The sequence below is a fragment of the Lepidochelys olivacea genome, assembly GCF_965140295.1.
Source record: "Lepidochelys olivacea isolate rLepOli2 genome assembly, chromosome: 1".
Taxonomy (NCBI): Eukaryota; Metazoa; Chordata; order Testudines; family Cheloniidae; genus Lepidochelys; species Lepidochelys olivacea.
Genome location: NC_140411.1, coordinates 102,462,873 through 102,482,656, shown reverse-complemented (window position 1 = coordinate 102,482,656; position 19,784 = coordinate 102,462,873). Strand labels below are relative to the sequence as shown.

At 42.2% G+C, this 19,784-nt stretch overlaps 1 protein-coding gene across 4 annotated transcripts in view; it reads left to right on the top strand.

The window, feature by feature from the left end:
- Positions 1 to 19,784, top strand: part of TMTC4 (transmembrane O-mannosyltransferase targeting cadherins 4) — a gene marked incomplete at its 5' end in the record, with an annotated part of 63,040 nt that overhangs the window by 12,836 nt on the left and 30,420 nt on the right. For all 4 annotated transcript variants that reach the window (XM_084627561.1, XM_084627560.1, XM_084627562.1 and 1 more), the window contains 5 exons: positions 2,791 to 2,878; positions 13,194 to 13,291; positions 15,489 to 15,581; positions 18,128 to 18,289; positions 19,349 to 19,551. In XM_084627561.1, the coding sequence (XP_084483687.1) occupies positions 2,791 to 2,878; positions 13,194 to 13,291; positions 15,489 to 15,581; positions 18,128 to 18,289; positions 19,349 to 19,551 (644 nt within the window). The remainder of the gene's footprint in view (positions 1 to 2,790; positions 2,879 to 13,193; positions 13,292 to 15,488; positions 15,582 to 18,127; positions 18,290 to 19,348; positions 19,552 to 19,784) is intronic.

Below are 19,784 nucleotides of genomic sequence, written 5' to 3'. Positions count from 1 at the left end.
ATCTTAAAATCCCATGAATATTCATAATCCAACAAGAGTCATTTTAACTGCTTCTCCATTGTAAATTACTAAAAAGTTTTAATTCTAACATTCAGGCTCTTCCCTAAAAGTAAGTGCTCTTAAGTTTGGTACATAGCACAGGGATTTACTCCACCACCTTGAGCCAGATCCTTGGCCCTGTTCCATCCCTTTTCCACAATGCTGATGGTGAAAAAGAAAGGGACAACTGTATTAAACAGCCTGCTGGGGAATTGCTGTTGTGTGGGGGAATCCTTAGGTACAAAGCTCTACATCAGGTTTTCCTGTCCCCCATACTCAGTAAGGGGTATGACCAGAGCATTTTGCATTTCGACAATCTAAAGAACCATGGCTACCAGTGTAAAGTTACATGAGGGTGAAAACTGCTCCTGGCTGTCCCAAAGACCAGATGTGGGGCAAAAAGGTGGTGGAGAGCGCAGCTTCTGTGCACCTGGGAATCCGTGAAATCTCGGTGCAGACTGAACAATAGAACTACCACCTAGTCCTTGATGATATAAAGTATTGCATATATTTGTTTAAATTAGGCTCTAAATGATACTAAGGCCGCAATTCTGCAAGCTAATCTGCATGGGCTCAGGGGGGTCTCTTTGTGTAATGAGCTTGGAGGATTGGGAACTATAAAATTTGTTTATATTTTGGAAAGAAGAACCTAGCATGATGAAAATAAACATTCCTTTTCTAAGATCAGATGGTGCACAGATGCACTTAATCTGCTAAACAATGAATTGTAAATCTTTTACACTGAATATTTTTAACTGTAACAATCAAGACATTGTGTGCTTCCAGCACACACGCATGCATTTCTCACCCCTCAAACAGCACCTCCCATGAGGCTGAAAACTCAGTTGCTTTGAAATCATGACAACCTGTCTCTAAAATTGGATGGCATGTTTTGACATATAATAACTGTGAAGAGTTTGTCAGTTTCCTGTTTTGATTTTTGGTATGTTCAAAAACAAGGAATCTAAAAGCTTTCATATGTAAAATGGATATTGAAAAGTTTAGTCTTGGTAATGTCTGAAGATAAAATTTGTTATCTCAGTACGATTTTTCTGAATAGCAGGTAAGTACTACTGCTGTATAATTTTGTCTTTTTAAAAAAACAAAAAATGTGTGTGTTCTTCCTGTTCAAATGTAAGTGATAAAATATTACCTATTGCATGGAACTTTGATAGCTAGTTTGATCGTAAAATTAAAACTGTGTGTTGCCTTGAGACCAGAGGCTATGGGTCTGATCCTGCACCTCTGCCTCACACAAGGAGTGCTGTTGAAGTCAATGAGACAGCAGGTATTAGAGCACCAGGCCCTTTGCTGTAACACATTGACATTTATTTCTAGAATTGATTATTTTATGTCATTAGCTGATAACAGTTCCTGAAACAGAACAGCACTTTGACTTTCACCTTCAAAGCGCATTACAACCATTGAGTTAATCCTCAGACACCCTTATGAGGTAGAGAAGTATTAGTATCCTTAATTTACAGATAGAGAAACTGAGGCAGAGGTTAAGTGGCTTGTCCAAAGCCACACAGGGTTTTTTCCCATCTGGAATTAGAATTCAGCAGTTTCTTCCCCGCAAGACCTGAATTAAAAGCTCGTTTGAAATCGGGGGATCTTTCCATTGGCTTCAGCGGGCTTTGGATCAGTTTTCCGGTCCAGCACTCAAACCACTAGACCTTTCAGCTCTCAAAAATTCTATTTAAGTGATGCAGTTTACTCATGTCAGAGTAGCACAGGCTTGATCCAGAGTCTGAACCCTGTGCCTTGCCCAAGAGAAGACTAGAGAACTGCAGTGAGGCAAGTGGGGGAGGAATTCACCTTTTTCTGCTCTTCGAAAAAATGGCAGAGCAGCAGCATAGCCTGAGTAGCCTCTGTAGTTCTTGAGTCCCCTCCCTAAATGAGGGGGTGGGGAGGAGAAGAACTGGTGGGTCCAATCCCATTTCCAAAGATCTGTGCACAGAGGCTCCAGCAAAGTTGGGCTCCAGCGCTCTAAAGACTTGAGCCAAACCTTGAGCCAAACCTGCTGAAGTCACTGGAAGGACTCCAGGGCTTTGGATACGGATCTACAGGTGCAAACCCCCTGCGTGGGTTCTCCCCGCAACATAGCAGAACTGGTAGTGAGACCAGGTGATTCTTTGGAAGGCACCCCACATGTAACTGATTCAGATATAAAAAATGTGTATAGAGATTGGGGGAAGATCTTTAGGTCCTCTTCCACCCTCTCCCTTCAGCTGTAGTAAGTGGAGCTCAGCTTGTTCTTGTTAGCATGAACAGTTGGTTCCCTTTGGCTTACAGGTCAAAGGCTGTCTTCACAGAGCTTGAAATGTACTTTTCTGAAAGCTGAGATTCTTTAAATTTCTGGTTTGAGGTGCCGCAGCTGTAGTTTGCTAGGGTCCAAGAATTACACAAATATACGGCCTGATCCATGGCCGTCTTTTCATTTACTTGAATAGACTTTGGATCATGCCCACAATCCTTTTTTTAAAATAGCAAATTTTCAGTGAGTAAAAGCCAAACCATCTACTGGCTTCTTCTGCCAACAAATATTCCTCCAAAATCAGGGAAAATGCCCTTGGTCTTATAAAGTTTATTAAAACAATTTACAGAAATGAAAAAGTGACACACAATTATATGTCCATTTCATATTTTCAGTGAATTATACTTCTACGTTTCCTCACATTTTCTTTAAAAAATATTTTTGATGATAAACAAAAACAAAGTAAATCCTTTTTTCTTTTTCTTTTTTCAAAGGTTGCAGGGATTGTTGGCAGAGCAGACCTGCTGTGTGCCCTGTTCTTTTTGTTGTCTTTCCTTGGCTACTGTAAAGCCTTTAGAGAAAGTAAGCATTATGTTTGCCTCTTTTGTGTAATTTATTATTTTATTCACAGCCTCTGTAAAGTACAGTAAACTAAACCATCAAGTTGACCTGAGCTATTTTTACTGCTGTTTAAATTATCTGGAAATACAGAAGATCTGTTTTAGCAGGAACATGCCACTAGAGGAAATGAGAGAAACTCTATACCTGACTCCTGTTGTACATTAGACACACATTTTATGTAAAAGATTTGTTTTGTAACAAGGCTTATTTTTTATGAACATAAAGGAATAAATCAGTTTAAACAGCTATATCTCAGGGTATAACTTGACAGGCTAACTTTCCTTTTTTAATCTTTTTGGCTTGCCTGTCGACATTATGCTGGGATTGTTTACACAAGAATGAACTTTATAAGCCTTACTTGTATTTTAATATACAGCCAAGTCCTGCTCATTTTACTTACATGACTAGTCCCTCTGAATTCAGTGGAAGTGCTTGTGCATTTGTGCATTGTGCCCTTTTGACCCAAGCAGTTAACTAAGGTTCAGAGCCCAAGAAATGTTCCGTTTGGGGGAGAAAGTTGATGGAGTTTTTTTTTTTTAAATGCAGCCTTGGTACATGCCTTGTAAATAAACAGACCCTGCTTCTCTGAGTGCAGTAGGAGCCAAAGGCAAAAGGAGAAGTTTCTTAGCCTACAGGCCCAAGGTTATTGTCAGCCAGTACCCTTACCTAGACGACTACTACTCTTGGGGATCATACCATACTTACAGGCTTCACCTTGGATTTCTTCAGGTGCGCGCGCTCTCTCTCTGGTCCTGTTTTGCCTTCTCTCTCACATACACTCTCCCCTTACGCAAAACAATACTCAGCAAAACCTTCTGTGTTCACACAATCCAGGACTCCTGGGCAGGTTCAAATAACCCTTTTTACTTAGGTGCAGGTTTGTGATTAATATATCATCACAGTTCTGTTAATTGCTGGGTGCAAATGCACCCTCCAATCTCAAGGTTTTAACTCCACTTAGGACAAGGTTTCAGCCAGCTTATAACGTGTTTAAGGTGTACTGAATTTGGCCCATAGGCTTTAGTTCACAGCACCTGTATTATTTTAACATGCAGAGACCTTTCAGAGACACTCTTCCAAGCGAGCTCTGCTATGGTATTTGATCTGAAAGTAATTTGGTGGTACAGATACTTTGTTTTGAGAAAATATCTCGGGGCCCTATTTAACAGGTTTATAAAAGAATACATTAATGTCTGATTATGAAGTTATACATGTGTACAGAGCATTGAAAATTTGGCTGAAGCATCTTAATGTGCCTCTGCCAGAAATTTGGGTGGGGCTAAGGCCCTATTTATTGGCTCTGTGAGTGCTGTGGAAGAACAACTTTGTTATAATACTTCTCTAAGATAGTCTATTGGCTACTTAAATGATTTTTAATGGTTGCTGTTCACTTCTAAATGTTTGTGTAGCTTGTGACTATGCCAACTAAACTGAGCTTAATCAGGAAATTCTACACAATCACTCTCACAATGAATGGTCCAGACACCATCTTGTATTTTCTGTTTCCTTCTCTTTCTACATATATGTCAGGAAAGGTTCTTAAAAGCCTCCAGTGACAAGTTAGACAAACACCTGTCCGGGATCGTCTAGGTATACTTAATCCTGTCTCTGTTTGGGAGATGAGTAGATGACCTCTTGAGGTCCCTTCCAGACCTGCATTTACGTGTATGCTGTATTTCCTTGCAATCACGCTGTACCAAATCAAATAAATTAAAGACAACTTTGTGTATGCAGTAAGACCCTATATGAGACTTGTCTGCCAGTTTGCTGATGCTGGTAGATATGTGACAGAGGTAGAATGGCACTTGGAGAACACAGGAACAAAAAATTAGCATGACTAGAAAAGCCTACGCTCAATTAATTCCACAGCGTGCAGTATGCAGAATTACTTAGAAGTGTTCACCCACCACAGCAATCTGAATGAAAAGAATGTTTAGGCTCTGATCATACATATTCTGAATATTTGTGCAATACAAAAAGACTAGAAAACTTCCAGGAGAGAAGATTTTTTTTTTTCTCCAGCTCATGTGGGTTGGTCAGTCAGTCACTTGGACACTCACCCTTATTGTTCTAAGGAGGGGCAGTCTTAAGATCTCTTTATGTGTAAGTACAAAACACTGGATAGATTTCAAGCTTTTTGAACAGGAATTTAATGCACAATCGTACCCATCTGTTAGTGTGGCACTGTGCCCACTCACAATATGGTGTACTGCTTTCAACTAGGTACGGGGCCAACCAAAGATTGGTTTCCTTTTCTGACAGAAGATCATCTTAGTGGGAAGCAATGCAATGTTAAGGGAATGTGCTTCATTAAATTGATTGCCTCTGTTGGTGTGTGAGTATCTTATAATAATTAGCGCTTTATACTGTACAGTGCTCTACATTTTCAGAGCTCTGTTCAACAGTTAATTGATGGCATTGCTAAGTGCCTTTATTCTCGATCTGTTTTTCCAGCCTACTTTGCTACTGACACTTCTGCATGAAGAATAAAAATTGACCCAAGAAAATATATATTTAATTGAAAGTCTCTCTCCTTGAAGTTTACTCAAAGTCTTATAATATTACAGACTTGTATCTTACAGTACAGTACTGTCCTTTTGAGAGAGCAAGAGGAAATAAAGGGACTGGAGTTGCATTTATAAAGGCAAGGAACTTTTTTTTTCTTTTCATGCTGAGCACTTTCAACATCTAGGAGTGCTTGTACGTAACAAGGTTATACCTGAGATGATTCTGGCTTCTGAGAATCAAGGTGTGCCCAAGAAGTAGTCTCTGCTTCTTGTGTATATAAGAGAGCAAAAAAAAAAAAAAGCAACAACAAATATAAAATAGGTGTGATGTTAGCATCTATCTGGGACTTTGGCAGTTCGAGCTGGAAACTTGAGCTCGTTTTCTGTTGGCCTCTGGCATTACAACACAATAGGAGCATGCATCCATGATCAGGGGAAACATGAGCTTTATTTTTCTTCATGTGGAAATTTTCTCTCATATGTATGTGATGACGATAGAAGGATGGAGGAAAAGAATCTTGTCCCATTGTGGCTATCAACTTGAAAACTTTGTTTGTAGTGGTAGATACTCAAACATGAAATTATCTTTGAAAACTGGCTACAATCCTTTATAATGAGGCTTTTAATTTTGTATTTGTTTCATATTCGTCATATTACAATAGCACCTGGAGGGCCCAGGGTTTGGGCCATTTTATGTGAGATGTTCTATCTATGTGTAGAAGGAGACAGCCCCTGTCCCAAAGATCTTAATCTAAAGCAGAAATCTGGACAAAGGGTGGGAGAAAGGAAGTATTACTACTCCCATTTTACAGATAGGAAATCAAGGCACACAGAGATCAAGGGTCACACTGGGAGTCTGTTGCAGAGCTGGGAGCTTTGAACTTAATATCCTGAGTCCTAGCCAAGCCTTAATCATAAGATCATCCTTTACTCTCAAGTAAGCAGAGTAGTTCAGTTTCCTAAGTCTATATTTCCATGCTGGACTGGAATAACCCTTCAATTGGGTACATACTAGGCCAAATGCATCCCTAATATTCTGAATATTGTGCAAGAACTTTCCGGATCTTGTGGAAACCATTGATGCTTTGCTCCTGTCCTTGGGCCACGTAATTCGCCAAACCATTCTCCTAACAGTTGTTTCTCTCCATAGGCATCGGGAAACCCTCTAGTGTGAGTTAATTTGGGCCCCTGCTCTGTGGTCATCTCGGTCTGCCCTAGGTACCTGCACATGACCCCAACATCCACTGACAGAAAGGGATATGTTTCTGCTTGCAGTATTGCCCACAACCCTGTCTCCCAGAAGTCAGTAAGAGGACTAGTACTCTCTGCAGCTTGTGCCGTGAGCTGGGGAATCCCTGCATAAGCAGGCTCACAGCAGTGAAACACACCTGCCACAGACAAGTCTGCCGCTGTCAAGATACTGCTCAAATATTATGACCTCACCTGATGTATTCAACAAAGGAAACATGAATGCTCTGCCCCCTCACTGGAGGTATGACTGTCTATCAACCTCCAGTCCAGAGCTGAGATTCCCTTCCACTGTATATATGCCCTTTCTGAACTGGAAATGCAAGCTCTTTGCACATATCTGCAGGAGAACCTGCAGAAGGAGTTCATCCAACCATCCACATTCCAGGCAGGGACTCCAATCCTTTGTTGAGGAGGAGGATGGGTTCTTGCAGCCCTGCATTGATTACTGGGCACTCATAAGGTGACCATTCGGAACTGCTATTCATGAGCTCCTAGACCATCATCTGTGCTCTGCTTGACTTTTTATGAAGCTAGATCTGTGTGGGTCCTAGAACCTGATATGTGTGTGAGAGGGAGATGAATGGAAGACTGCCTTCTGCACTCAGTATGGCCACTTCTAGCACCTTGTCATGCCAGTTGGCCTGTGCATCCCCCAGCGACCTTCCAGCATTTTATTCATGACATCTTCTGGGACAAACTAGATCAGTTCATCATTTACCTTGATGATATTCCTATATCTATCTATCTATCTATCTTTTTTTTTTTTGGAGGATCAGGTAAGTCATGACCAGCACATATGAAGTGTCTTGAAAAAGCTTTGCCTGAACCATTTGTATGCCAAGCTGGAAAAATGCCAGTTTGACCAGAACACAGTGCAGTTTCTGGACTATGTCATCTCCGATAATGCATTGGCTATGGAGCCATGTAAGGAGGCAGCCATCACAGACTGGGCAGTGCTAAAAGAAGTCTGTAGAATACAACGCTTTCTGGGCTTTGCCAATTTCTATAGGAGATTTATCAAGGGGTTCTCTGGTGTGGGCGCCCATATCCCCAACTTCCATGTTAAGGAGCATTGTTTGTTTGTCTACAGACCTACAGACTGTATTTGATCGCCTAAAGTAGAGATTTGTCTCAGCTCCCATCTTGATCACCTAAACCCAACCAGACCATTTGCCGTGGAGGCAGATGCTTTATACTTTGCACTGGGACCAGTTCTCTGTTGGCTGATGGCTAGCTTCATCCTTGTGCCTTCCATTCATGCAGATTTACTCCACCAGTGCAGAATTATAATGTTTTATACAGAGTTATTGAAAATTAAAGTGGCTTTTGAGGAGTGGTGTCATCTCCTGGAAGGTGCTAAATTCTCAGTCCACGTTCTTACTGATCATAAGAACTTGGAATTCCTAAAGACAGGTCAGCCCTTGAACCAACAGCAGGCCTGGTGATCTCTCTCTTCTCTACCCTTTGATTTCATGGTCGCTACCAGAACAAGGAATGGGAAGGTTCGCACATTATCTAGAAAGGACAAGTGTTACGAGCCTGGCATGGAAACCCCATCCATGATCCTCAGACCTTCAGATTTTATTGTGGAGTATGGTGCTAGCAATCCAATTCTCTTCATCTGGTCCCTATTGTCCAATAAATCGTTTGCAGTTCAAATCCATTGGGCCCTAGAAAATACCAGTCTGACTTGGTGTTCACACACCACAATGGGATCCTCTACCACAAGGAGCGCATCTATGTGCCCGAGGGGACACCCAGGCTCCATGTCCTAAAACTCTGCCGTGATGCTCCTCTGGTAGACCACTTTGGCCAGTTCAAGACCCAGGACTTGGTGTCTAGAAGCTTGTGGTGGCCAGCCCGGCATGCTTCTGTAGCAACTTATGTGAGGTCTTGTGATCTCTGTGCCTGGACGAAGAATCCTTGTGTCAGACCACTGTGTCTTCTGCAGCCCTTGCCCACCCCATCTCAGCCCTGGACTTTCTTGTGGAACTGCTGCCCTTCTAAGGACACAGTACAACCCTAGTGGTAGTGGATCTTATGAAGATGCTGCATTTTATACCACATTTGGGGCTTCTACACCGACCGAGAGACAATGGCTTTTTGAAGAAAATGTCTTTTGCCTTTGTAGGTTACCAACAACACAGTTTCTGATTCGGAATCCCCGTTTGTTTCTCATTTTTGGCAGGAATTCCTGCTCCTTCCAAGAATTAACACCTATACCTTGACTGCTTACCACACAAAAACCAACAGCCAGAGAGAACAGATCAGTCGGTTTCTGGAGCAGCACCTACACTGCTTTCTTAATTACCATCACTTATCTTTCACAGAGAATTCACCTACAACAGTGCCATTCGTGTCTCCACCCAACTGTCCCCCTTCTTTTGCTAAGCCTAGATTGCACCTTCGCTTCCCCCCAAGATCCTCACCAAGTCCCCAGTGCCTGCCATTTCTGACCTTACTGTTTGCATCCATCAGGTGCACCAAAAGCTTAAACGCTGGTCAGAAGAAGCTAAGGCAGCCTTCCAACTATATGCCAGTCCGCACTGTCAGCCAGCCCCCAGCTTCTCAGTGCGGCATGAGGTCTGGCTGTCTGCCCAGAACCTTAAATGTACTCACCAATCTACGAAGCTGGAGCACCAGTACTGTTAAGGAAAAGTTAGTACATGTGACTCCATTTTGGTTTGGGGCCCACCATTGTCTAAAAGCAAGCACATCATGCACCAGGAGGAGTGTTCCTTAGATACTGCATTCCTGTGAAAATCCTCCTTCTTGTCTCTAGCCTGCCTTGACTCCCGGTATCTGTTCTTTGTCTCTAACTCCCTATCTCCTGGCCTTTGATGTGAGGCCTTCCACCCTGAAAATAAAAGTTACTGATGCATCGCTTTGGGACCATGCTGTGTAATTAACATACTAGTTTAGCACGAGGAATGCACCAAGCAGGGATAGATGGTAGATAAGAAAAGGGTTCGTTTATTGGCTAAGGTTTCTGATGCACAAGGGCAACATGCTTTGCTAGGAGGTATATAACCTTTGTATAATCTGTATTCGGGGTCCCCTCCTGGCTAGCAGGGGGGCACCACGCTCGAGCGTAATAAACTTGGTGTTTTTTGGGAGCTCTGCAGTTGTGGACTTTATGTGCCTCAGCCTAGATTTGAACTATGCGTGACCTACCAGGTGTAATTCGTATCATTTGTGTGCGTGTCCTACCAGGTGTAATTTGCAGCAGTTGTGTGTGTGTCCTATCAGGTATGATTTGTAACAGTACTTGGGGGGGCCCTTTTAGATTATGGAACAGATTAATCTAGTAACCTTCAGGCTACAGCTATTGGAATCCTTTCAAGGACTGTCCCATATTCCATATCTCCCCGTTAAAACTACATACTGCAAATCCCTTTCACTGCCCCACACTACCGATAACCATTCAAGAGTAGGAAGAATACACGGTGTGGGAAATTTTGGACTGTCACTGACTGATGAAGGCTCCAATACTTAATTGACTGGGAGGGATATGGCTCAGATGGGAATCGGGGGAACATATCCACGACCCTGACTTGCACGCTTTTCATTACGCTTGATTGAAAAGAACAGGCCTTGAGGACCCCAGGAGTTACACCCAGGGGGTGAGGGTAGGGGGATATTGTCAGCAATCAAAGCTTGCAGGAGTCAGGCTTCTGGCACTCCAATAAGCAAAGCTGGCCTACAGCAGGCTACCTGATTGATCGCACATCTGATTGGTCAGGAACGGCAGCTGGCTGGCTTTTGAACCTAGCAACATCAGCTCTCCGGCTGCTCAGTGCGTATCAAGCTGGCAGGTGCGCTTGCCCTTGTTCCATCCTTGCTCCTGCTTTGTGGCAGCCACGGTTCCTCTTCTGCTCCTGTCTCTCTGGTACTGGTCCTTGGCTCTGCCCCTGGTTTATGACTCTGGTTGACCTGCCAGCTCCGGCATTAGACTCCTATCTCTCCGTTACTGACCCTTTGCTTGTTCCTGGACTCTGCCCATCCTGGACCCAGCTCTAACTGGTAGGCTTAACTCTTGCTTTAGCCACTAGGCCAGACTGTCCACAGCCCAGTCTCTAACAGGTGGAAATAAAAGAACTCATTGCCCTTTTCAAAAAGCATATGCAGTAACCTCATGGTATGCTGATCACCATTCTCTCTTACATCCCCCTCCCTTCCCAAACTGGAAGGGAGAAGAAAATGGTGCCATGTTCAAGGGTGTGTATGTGTGAGCTCTTGCTAATAACATAAGGTTTCTCTTCCTACACAGTCAGTGCACTACCAGGGTTTTTTGTGTTAAAGATCTTTGGGTATCTCATGCATGAAAGGTGCTAAATATTATACTACTTATTTATTATTTTAAGATAATTTCTATCCTATTCTAGCATAATGCTTCTGACATTAATTTCACCAAAACAGTCACAAAACTGTGTCTGTGTTTAAAAAACCCAAGTCCCTCCAAAACATCTTTCCCCCCTCCCCCCAAAAAATAAAGCCTGATCCAATTGTCTGGACAAAAATATTCTGAAGACAGGATATGGCAGTGGAACGTTAAACCATAAACATTAATTTGTTCTAGGTACTCTCAAAAATCTATGTCCCTGGATTGTTATGAGCAATCACGTGTTTGGTTATGTCATACAAAATCAGCTGTACTTCTCTGAAGTCCAAACATACCGAATGCATAAGTGTCTTGAAACAGTTGGGCATGTTGTGATGTAGATATTGGAAATGCCTGTTATGTTGCCCTGAAAGTATCAGCTGTCAAGCAGTATGTTGCCTTTAAGGGCCCCTGTCCGCAGTAGTATCTGCGGGTAATCTTCTGTATCCTCCCACTGACCTTGAAGTTCTCATGTTACTATAATCTGTGCTTCTTGACTGCAGACCTTAATTGCTGCGCTACTGGTCCTCCGCTTAAACACTGGAGTTACTGAGTTCTGTGACATTCAGTCACAATGTTAACTCCTAGGGAATTCTGTGCCACTGCATGCACATAGAATTCATGTCCCCTGCAGATGTCTTTGCTTCCATGCAGAAAAATGACTTTCTGATGGGGAAGCAAAGCGAGGCTGTAAGAGCCGTCACGGTCACACACCCCTCCCCAGCAGCATGGGCATGTTGTTTTGGGTGCCTTGGAGCAACTGGTGGAGAGGTAAATTGCTGCCAAGAATGGGGGAGAGTGGGGCTGGGGATGCTCCGGCTGGTGGCTCCTACCTTTTGCCAGGCTCAGCTGATAGTCCCGGCTTGGCTTGGGGTGGGGGAGGACAGGACTTCTTCATCCCCTACAAGGTGCAGCTGGGCCCAGGTCAGACCCACCCCCAGAAACCTCCCCTGGCTGCAGGAAACTCCGAACCCTGCCCTGCTTCCTGCCTCCATCACTCCTCAGCCACGAGGAGAGGGGTCATTGTTTGGGAAGCTGCTCCCCTGTTCATCCAATCCCCGTGCATCCAGACTCCCTCATACCCAACCCCCTGATCAAGCCTCATTCCCTGCACCCAGACTGTCCCAGCACTCGAATCACCACCCTGATGACTCCCACCCCCCACGCAGTGAGCCCCTTGCACCCAGACTCCTACCCCACTGAGTCCCCCCCAAAGAGCCCTCTGCACCCAAACCCCTCCCCTGCTGAGCCCCAACCGTAGGTGCTGGAACTGGGGATGCTGCTGCGCCATCATATAGAGGGTTTACAGTTTGGTTCAATGGCTCTCCGCACCTTCACTATACAAATTGTTCCAGCACCCCTTATATCCTGCTGGACTGAGCCTGCCTGCCGGCTTCTGGGTCAGGTGCAGCCTCACCGCCTTGTCTGTGTGTGTGTGTGTGGGGGGGGGGCCTCCAGTGTGATCTTCCCACCTCCATGCAGCGAGTCGCCTTTGCTCTTCACTGCCATGCTGGAACCTCCACATTTTTTCATTGACAAAATTTGCAGAATTTTAAAATATTGTGTGTAGAATTTTTATTTTTTGGTGCAGAATTCCCTCATGAGTAGTTAATGGAATATTCTGATGTACTGCTTAAACAAATCAGCCTTGCAGGTGCTTTTAACCCAGAGCATCTTTCAGATTAAGCAGCAGTTAAAATATGACTCACATGGATGATACCTCACATATAATAATTAAGAGGAATTTTACTTTCTTATTCTCTGGCAGCCTGGGAGAGTGGCCAGTATTAACACATCTATGCCAGGAATGATAAACTTGTGTCTACGGAGTGGGGAGTAATCTTTGAAGATAAAGTGTTGTAGAAACCTATGTGGAGCCTCTGCCAGACTTGGAGAGACTAGAATGTCTACCAAACAGGAAGATATCTAATGTGTCTATGGTGCACTAAACAGCTACTGCCAAGGGACTAGTGTCAGTATATTACTATTGGTGCCTTCTAGTCTTAAAAGGTAAATCTCTTGCTTGGCATGAGAGAGAAGACGAGAGAGAAAATAAAGTGTTGTGTTTTATAAAGTAAAATTTCTAGTGTTAATTTAGGTTTATGTACCATTTTTATGTCATATTTTACATTGACAGATAAGGAAGGGAACCATTTTTCTACACTCTGGGTACTGGCGAGTGTTCTTCTTGGTGCAATAGCCATGCTGTGCAAAGAACAAGGAATTACAGTACTGGTAAGGTCTCTTCATAACCACTACATTCTGTCCTGAGCGTCCATAAACTACTACTGCACACATGCTTCTGCAAATCTTCTCCACATCTGTAAACAACTTGGATTGTGCTTCTGCATTAGTCTGTTAAGAAAATTGGCTTATGAATGTTAAACATTGACCTAGCCAGGCTCTGTGCCCAGTGCTTCTAATGTGATTCCTTTTGTGCTTGTTTGTGTCTCTGTGAGCAGCTTGCATGTACCTATAGAAGTCTCTAGTTGCCTGCTTTGTAGACATTATAGTGCCAGTTTTAGTCTGCTTCATTGGATGCCTGTGTTCTTGCATGTCTGACTGTCATCTTGTGCCCACGATGCCAGCAAATCTACAAAGGGATTGTTCATAGATTAAATGAACAAGACTGATAAATGGCTGATAAAGAAGTTTTTGTATGCCCCACATCCCCCTTTTTAAAAAAAAAAAAAAAAAAACAGTTGACACTACCTAGTCAGAAGTAGCTGTTCTGCTTATCGCTTTTATTGATTCTCTTCCTTATTTTAAGCACGTATCTAAATAGGAGCCTTCTTGTTTGAGTTGATGTGCTTCTGTATCTTTTTACTCACCTGAGGTCGTTCTGTTTGTGATGACCCTATCGCTTCAACAGTAGCCTGGTGAGATGCCAGAATTGGGGTTTATTTCTACAGCTGGAGAATAGCTTCAGCTAGAAGTGGTAGGGATGGAGTAGTAGAACAGAGGAATACTTAAGGAATGAAGAACCTTGTTCATATTATTCTGAGTATAAAGAAAACAAGTGACAGAAAACATATCCTGGAGCGTAAGCGGAGTTGTTTTTAAATAGACTATCTTTCAAAAGCATGTGTGGGAGACACAGAAGTAGCTCTCTAACTTAAGGTATGCTGTGGTTGTTTCTCAGAGTAGCATGACAATAATGTTTGAGTAGCAGCCTCAGCTTTTATTTTCTGTCTGTCTTTGTTGATGATGCATTGTTAGGATGATAATATTCATCCTCAAGCTCAGGGATAAGGGTTTCACAGTAAGAGAAGCACAGACCAAAGGGAGCAAAAACAAGGGTAAAGAAGAGCCATAGAAGCCACACACAAAAATGAATAGTGCCTCATGTTGAAATGCCCCTTTCCAACTGGATCCCTGCCTCCCTCTCTTCCTTGGTAAGCCAACCACTGTATACTGCCAGCTGGCCTCCTTGCATGGAGTCACTCTGAGGTTCATGCCAGTTTCCCTCTGATTCCTGTGGCTGACAGAGACTGATTTGGTTTTTGCCTCTTAATGAGTAGAAACCCTTACCCTCACCTGGCAATGTGCTTCTGCTAGTTCCTTGTAGCCCTTAAGACACTAGATCATCTCCAAAGATAATATTAGGATGCTAGCTACATATCCCTCGTGCATAAGTGTTAAAGATTACTGAACATTTTTGGTGGGGGTGGGATGTATTTGACATAGAATATGCCATGAAAATAGCATGTCAGAATAAAAGGGTTACTGGAGCAGATGGATATATGGGACCTGATTCTGACCTTGTTTTCACCAGTGTAACTCCATTAACTTCAGTTGAATTACTCCTGATTTTAAGGTTTTGTCTGGCAAAGTGCTGAGAAACAAAGGCTGAATGCCCTCAGATTCTATAGAGATCTATAGAATTTTGCCAGAGGTTTTCAGTACCTGGCAGGATCAGGCACTTACATTGGTGTAATTCCAGTGAGAATCCTGCCTGGATCCTCTAACTCTGTCTAAGCCATTGCTCTGGCAACCTGTGTGACCGTTTAAAGAAAAAGGTGACTTGAAGTCATCCCGCCAAAATATGCTTGATGCTTCACTGGTCCACAGAGAGAGGTAAGGGATGGGTGCCTTTTAAAAATCTACTTTATTGCACTAGTCCCTATGACTGCAACCCTGGGCTGCAAAAAGCGTGGGGAGGGCAGAGAGGAGGTGGGTAATGTTCTTATGCCTCCCATTACACATGCATAGGCCAGGAGGCTGCCTGGCCATGCACAGGGGTGCATGTGGCATCCTGTCAACTGCTGAGGCATGGTCTCCTGTAGTGTTCTTTCCTTTTCTTGGAGCACTGACTATATCCATTTGTAAAAAGTTCAGAATCAGAATTAAGAAGCACAGTGATTCACTATAGAAGTAGGATTTTTAAAATACCCTTTTAATAAATGAGTTCTTCTTTCTCTTGGTTATTTAGGGGTTGAATGCTGTATTTGATGCTTTGGTGATTAACAAACTAAATATTTTGGAACTTATTCAAAAGGTACTACGTAAGGGCAAGTCATTGGAGGTGAGTGTGCTCAGTCTCAGTTCATTCTAGCTGTCCAGGCAACAAAAAAGATGCCATTTTCACAGTTTTGTATGTGCTGGGAGTGAAATCAAAAAGGATATATAATTTGAGTCAGCAAAACAAGGCAGTGATCTGGAACGTCTTTTCAGCAACATGAGTGATCATGGTAGAGCATTGCTGTATCCAGCAAGGCTTAAACCCCTGCATTTCATAGCTCTTTTCATAGCAATATATAAAGAGCTGATGTCCAAGTATTTAAGAGAGCTGTCTCTAACGTATGGAATCAGTCCAGGATCAGTCAAATGGATGTTGGCAACATCCGATTGGCAATGTGAAGAACGAATTATTTATCCAGATTTACAAAACCGATTTTAAGGCAGAAAAAGCAAGAGTTACAGCATGCACAGACGGTACTTGTTACGTAAGAGAGTAATTTTCTCTTTTGGCAATCCAGCTCAAATACTTTTTCCCTCAGAACACAAATTGCCACATTGCCAAGAAAGAAAGAGGCCTCCTAGTATCTAAACATAGAAGCTGTGAATGAAAACCCATTTAATCCACTGGCAGTTACTGGAGGATAAACGGGTGTCTACAGTGGACCCTAATTCATCCATTATCAGGTAAAATGGAATCTGGCATGTCACACGTGCAATGGCAAGCAAATCCCAGAAATAACAAGCATTGGGTAAACTTTTGACTGCAACTGGATAGTCCCTCAAGAGAGAGGAGAGTTACTAATGACAAACTAATTATCTGTTCCTCCTGTGGAGGGTTCAACAAGGCAGAAAAATCTTCATTGGACTTTGCATGGTGTGAAACTGCAGAGAACCGTTGCTCCTCTGGTGCTTAGCTTAAGCCCTATGGAGCTTCCATAAACTCTGCAAGTATGAAGTGTGAATGAAGGGCCCCTTTGGAGCTTAAAGAGGGATCTCAGTAAATGGGAGTGGACTCTGTAGAATTGAATCAGCCAATCTGGGCAAAGAGAGCTAGCTCAAGGGAAAGGGGTAGTTCTAGCGGCAAAAAGGAATGCTAGAGCACTCAACAGTGTAATTTGACTGTCAGTCATCTTAAGAAAAGTGAGGAGTCTTGGGATTAGTAGGGGACTAAAGCAGAACCACTTCAGAGTTTTATTGAGGAAAATGCTTCAAAGATAAACCTTTTATAAGTGAAGCTCTTTACAAGGTGAAGAGTTGAAAGCATTGTTTCTGGTTTACAATTTTAAATCATTAGGACTATGTGTGGAAAACTTCAAATGCCAGTTTTCATGAAAATATGATGGAAAATATTAATAGCTCATTAATTTTAACTTCTCCTACCTCCAAAAATTGTTCTGATCTGTGCATGGAAATTTATCAGTCTTTGTATACAGACCATTTCAAGTTCCTTACAATTTCTCTCCCCCCTCCACCCCCAAATCCCCCAGGAGCCTAAAGAGACATTAAACTTTTTTTTTATCACAATTTCAGATCCAGACCCTCTTTTTCACATTTAAGCCTCAACCCTTGGCATAAGAATTGGACAAAAGAGCAGTGACGTTTCTTCTAACTTTTGTTTATTTTAAATTTTTCTCTCCACCATGATGATTTTCATGAAAGATAAACTTCCCTAACCACATTGTGGAAAGTGACCTGAAAATGAGGTCATAATGGAACACTAGAGGCAGCCTTAAGGATGGAATTCTTGTCTTGTTTCTCCATAATAAATCCTGTATAAACTGCAATAATATTTTACAGTAAAATGTAGGTTTCTAAGTCACTTGGGCGTAGTCACACTTTTAAAAATTTTACCACAGTTTCCTCCTTGTCCCTAATTTTTACCCGTGCAACTTTCATGTATCAACATCAACACTGAATAGATTGAAATGGAGAAAAACACTTGTTTTGGAACAATATCATATACAAATATCTGTTTAAAACAGAACGCTAGTTAAATATTTCAGTTGTATTTAATTGAGATGTTTTTAAAATTAAATGCTCACAGTACATTATCATTAATTCTCAGTGTTGATCTTTCCAACATGCTGTATGCATATTTACAGCTGTTCCTCAAATCCCGACAGAAACTGACTTGAGAAATAACTTAAACTTCCAGAGATTGTTAGAGATGCTTCTTAAAGAAAAATTTTCCTTTTGTAATTCATTATCAAAAAAATTTTGTTTGCAATAAGTCTGTCTTTTCAAATTAATCAATGAAGACCACAAAATAAAACCAGAGAGAAGGGAATCCTCAACCTTTACTACTTTGTTTCTTGGTTGGTTGTTTCCCAAAGCCCCTACAATATATATCAGATCCTGTACAATCAGAAGGCACAGTCCTTCTTCTGAAGAGCTTCTTTCTTATTCTTTATTTGTAATAAATATTGTTGCCATAAAGCAAGTAGATACCCATGTGATAGAGAATTTGGTTCAATGGCTGAAAAACATTTATTCCCTTCGATATTTAGAATGCACAAATACCGTCTTCTCTCCAGCTCTTGCCGTTTTAGGTGGGTGGGAACAAGATCTGAAGGTGTTAATAATTTGTCCTGTTTTTGTTTTCTCCTTTAGAACGTTGGGTTGTTTAAAAAGGGACTCCTCTTCAGGATAACTCTTCTGTTGTCAGGAGGGGCCATTATGCTCGTCATGCGCTGGAGAATTATGGGCACAGGACCACCCGCTTTTACTGAAGTAGACAACCCAGCTTCATTTGCAGACAGCTTGTTTGTGAGAGTAAGTCACAAACCTGTCATACTTCCGCAAGTTCAAACAAATTGGGTCTTTAAAAGGAAAGTTCAGTTTTACTTCAGCACTTCAAAAAACAAACAAACAAAAAAACCCAGTAACAAAAAAACCCCCAATCAAATGAGTGTTTCTTGTATTTGTGGACTGTATGATGAATCACCTTTTTAGTAAATCTTGTGTGGTTTTATTTAATGTACTGTGTGTTTTCTTCCCCTCTTTTTCTATGTTTGTGGGAGAAGGAATACAATCCTTTTGCTGTCCTTTCCCTTAACACATATTGAAAGTTGGCCCTGCACTTTTCCTTCACCTTTGAATAAAATAACACCATGTTCTGGCTGGGTACGTGGCTTTGTACTGGTTTTTTTTGTTTTGTTTTTGTTTTTTTGGTGCCTTTGCCTACAATGGGTATGTCTACACTACAATAAAAGACCCGCGGCTGGCCCAGGTCAGCTGACTCAGGCTCGTGGGGCTCAAGCTTCGGGGCTATAAAATGGAAGTGAAGATGTTGGGGGTTGGGCTGGTGCCTGGGCTCTGGGACCCTCTCCACCTGTGGGGTCTCAGAGCCCAGGTTCCAGCCTGAGCTCAAATGTCTACACTGCAGTTTTATAGCCCTGCAGATGGAGCCCAAGTCAGAAGACACAGACTAGCTGTGGGTCTTTATTGCAATGTAGACATACCCAGTAATAAAGCTAGGCTTTTTTACATTGCCTCGTATTTTGAGAGATTTGTCCCACCCAGATCCACATACATAGAGTATTGTCTACAATTGGATCTCCCATCCTGAACAGGAGAAGCATCCTGTGCTCGGAAAACATTTTTGAAAAAAAATATCATCATATGATTTTTAAAAAATGCAAAATTAATGGACCTGTACGTAATTAGAATCATGCAGCATTTAAGTTAGGACACTTACTATTTTAAAGGATACATTTTGGGGGTGGAGCAGAAGGGAAACAAAGATCACAAAGAGTGCTGAAGTTGGATTTTTTTTGGTGTGTGGGGGGGAGTTTAGTATCAAATAAATGTTTGTTTTCCTTTGACTGACAGGCTATAAACTATAATTACTACTATTCGTTGAATGCATGGTTGCTGCTGTGTCCCTGGTGGCTGTGTTTTGATTGGTCCATGGGCTGCATACCCCTTATTAAATCAGTCAGTGACTGGAGAATAATTGCACTAGCAGCACTTTGGTTCTGCCTAATTGGCCTGATATGCCAAGCTCTGTGCTCACAAGACAGCCATAAGAGAAGGTAAGAGACAGTGCTGGGTTTTAAATTCCACACTAGGTTAAGTACAGTGTTATTTTGTTAAATCCAGTACTGATCATTTTAACAATCCAGTGGAACCAATATCTAGCAAATGTATTTCAAATAAATATTTATAGCTATTATTACAGTTTCATCCCAATTTGGGCATTGACTACTGGGAAGCAAACTTGTAGAAAGGGGATGGATGGCTGCTTTATTTTCCTACTGAAATGGCA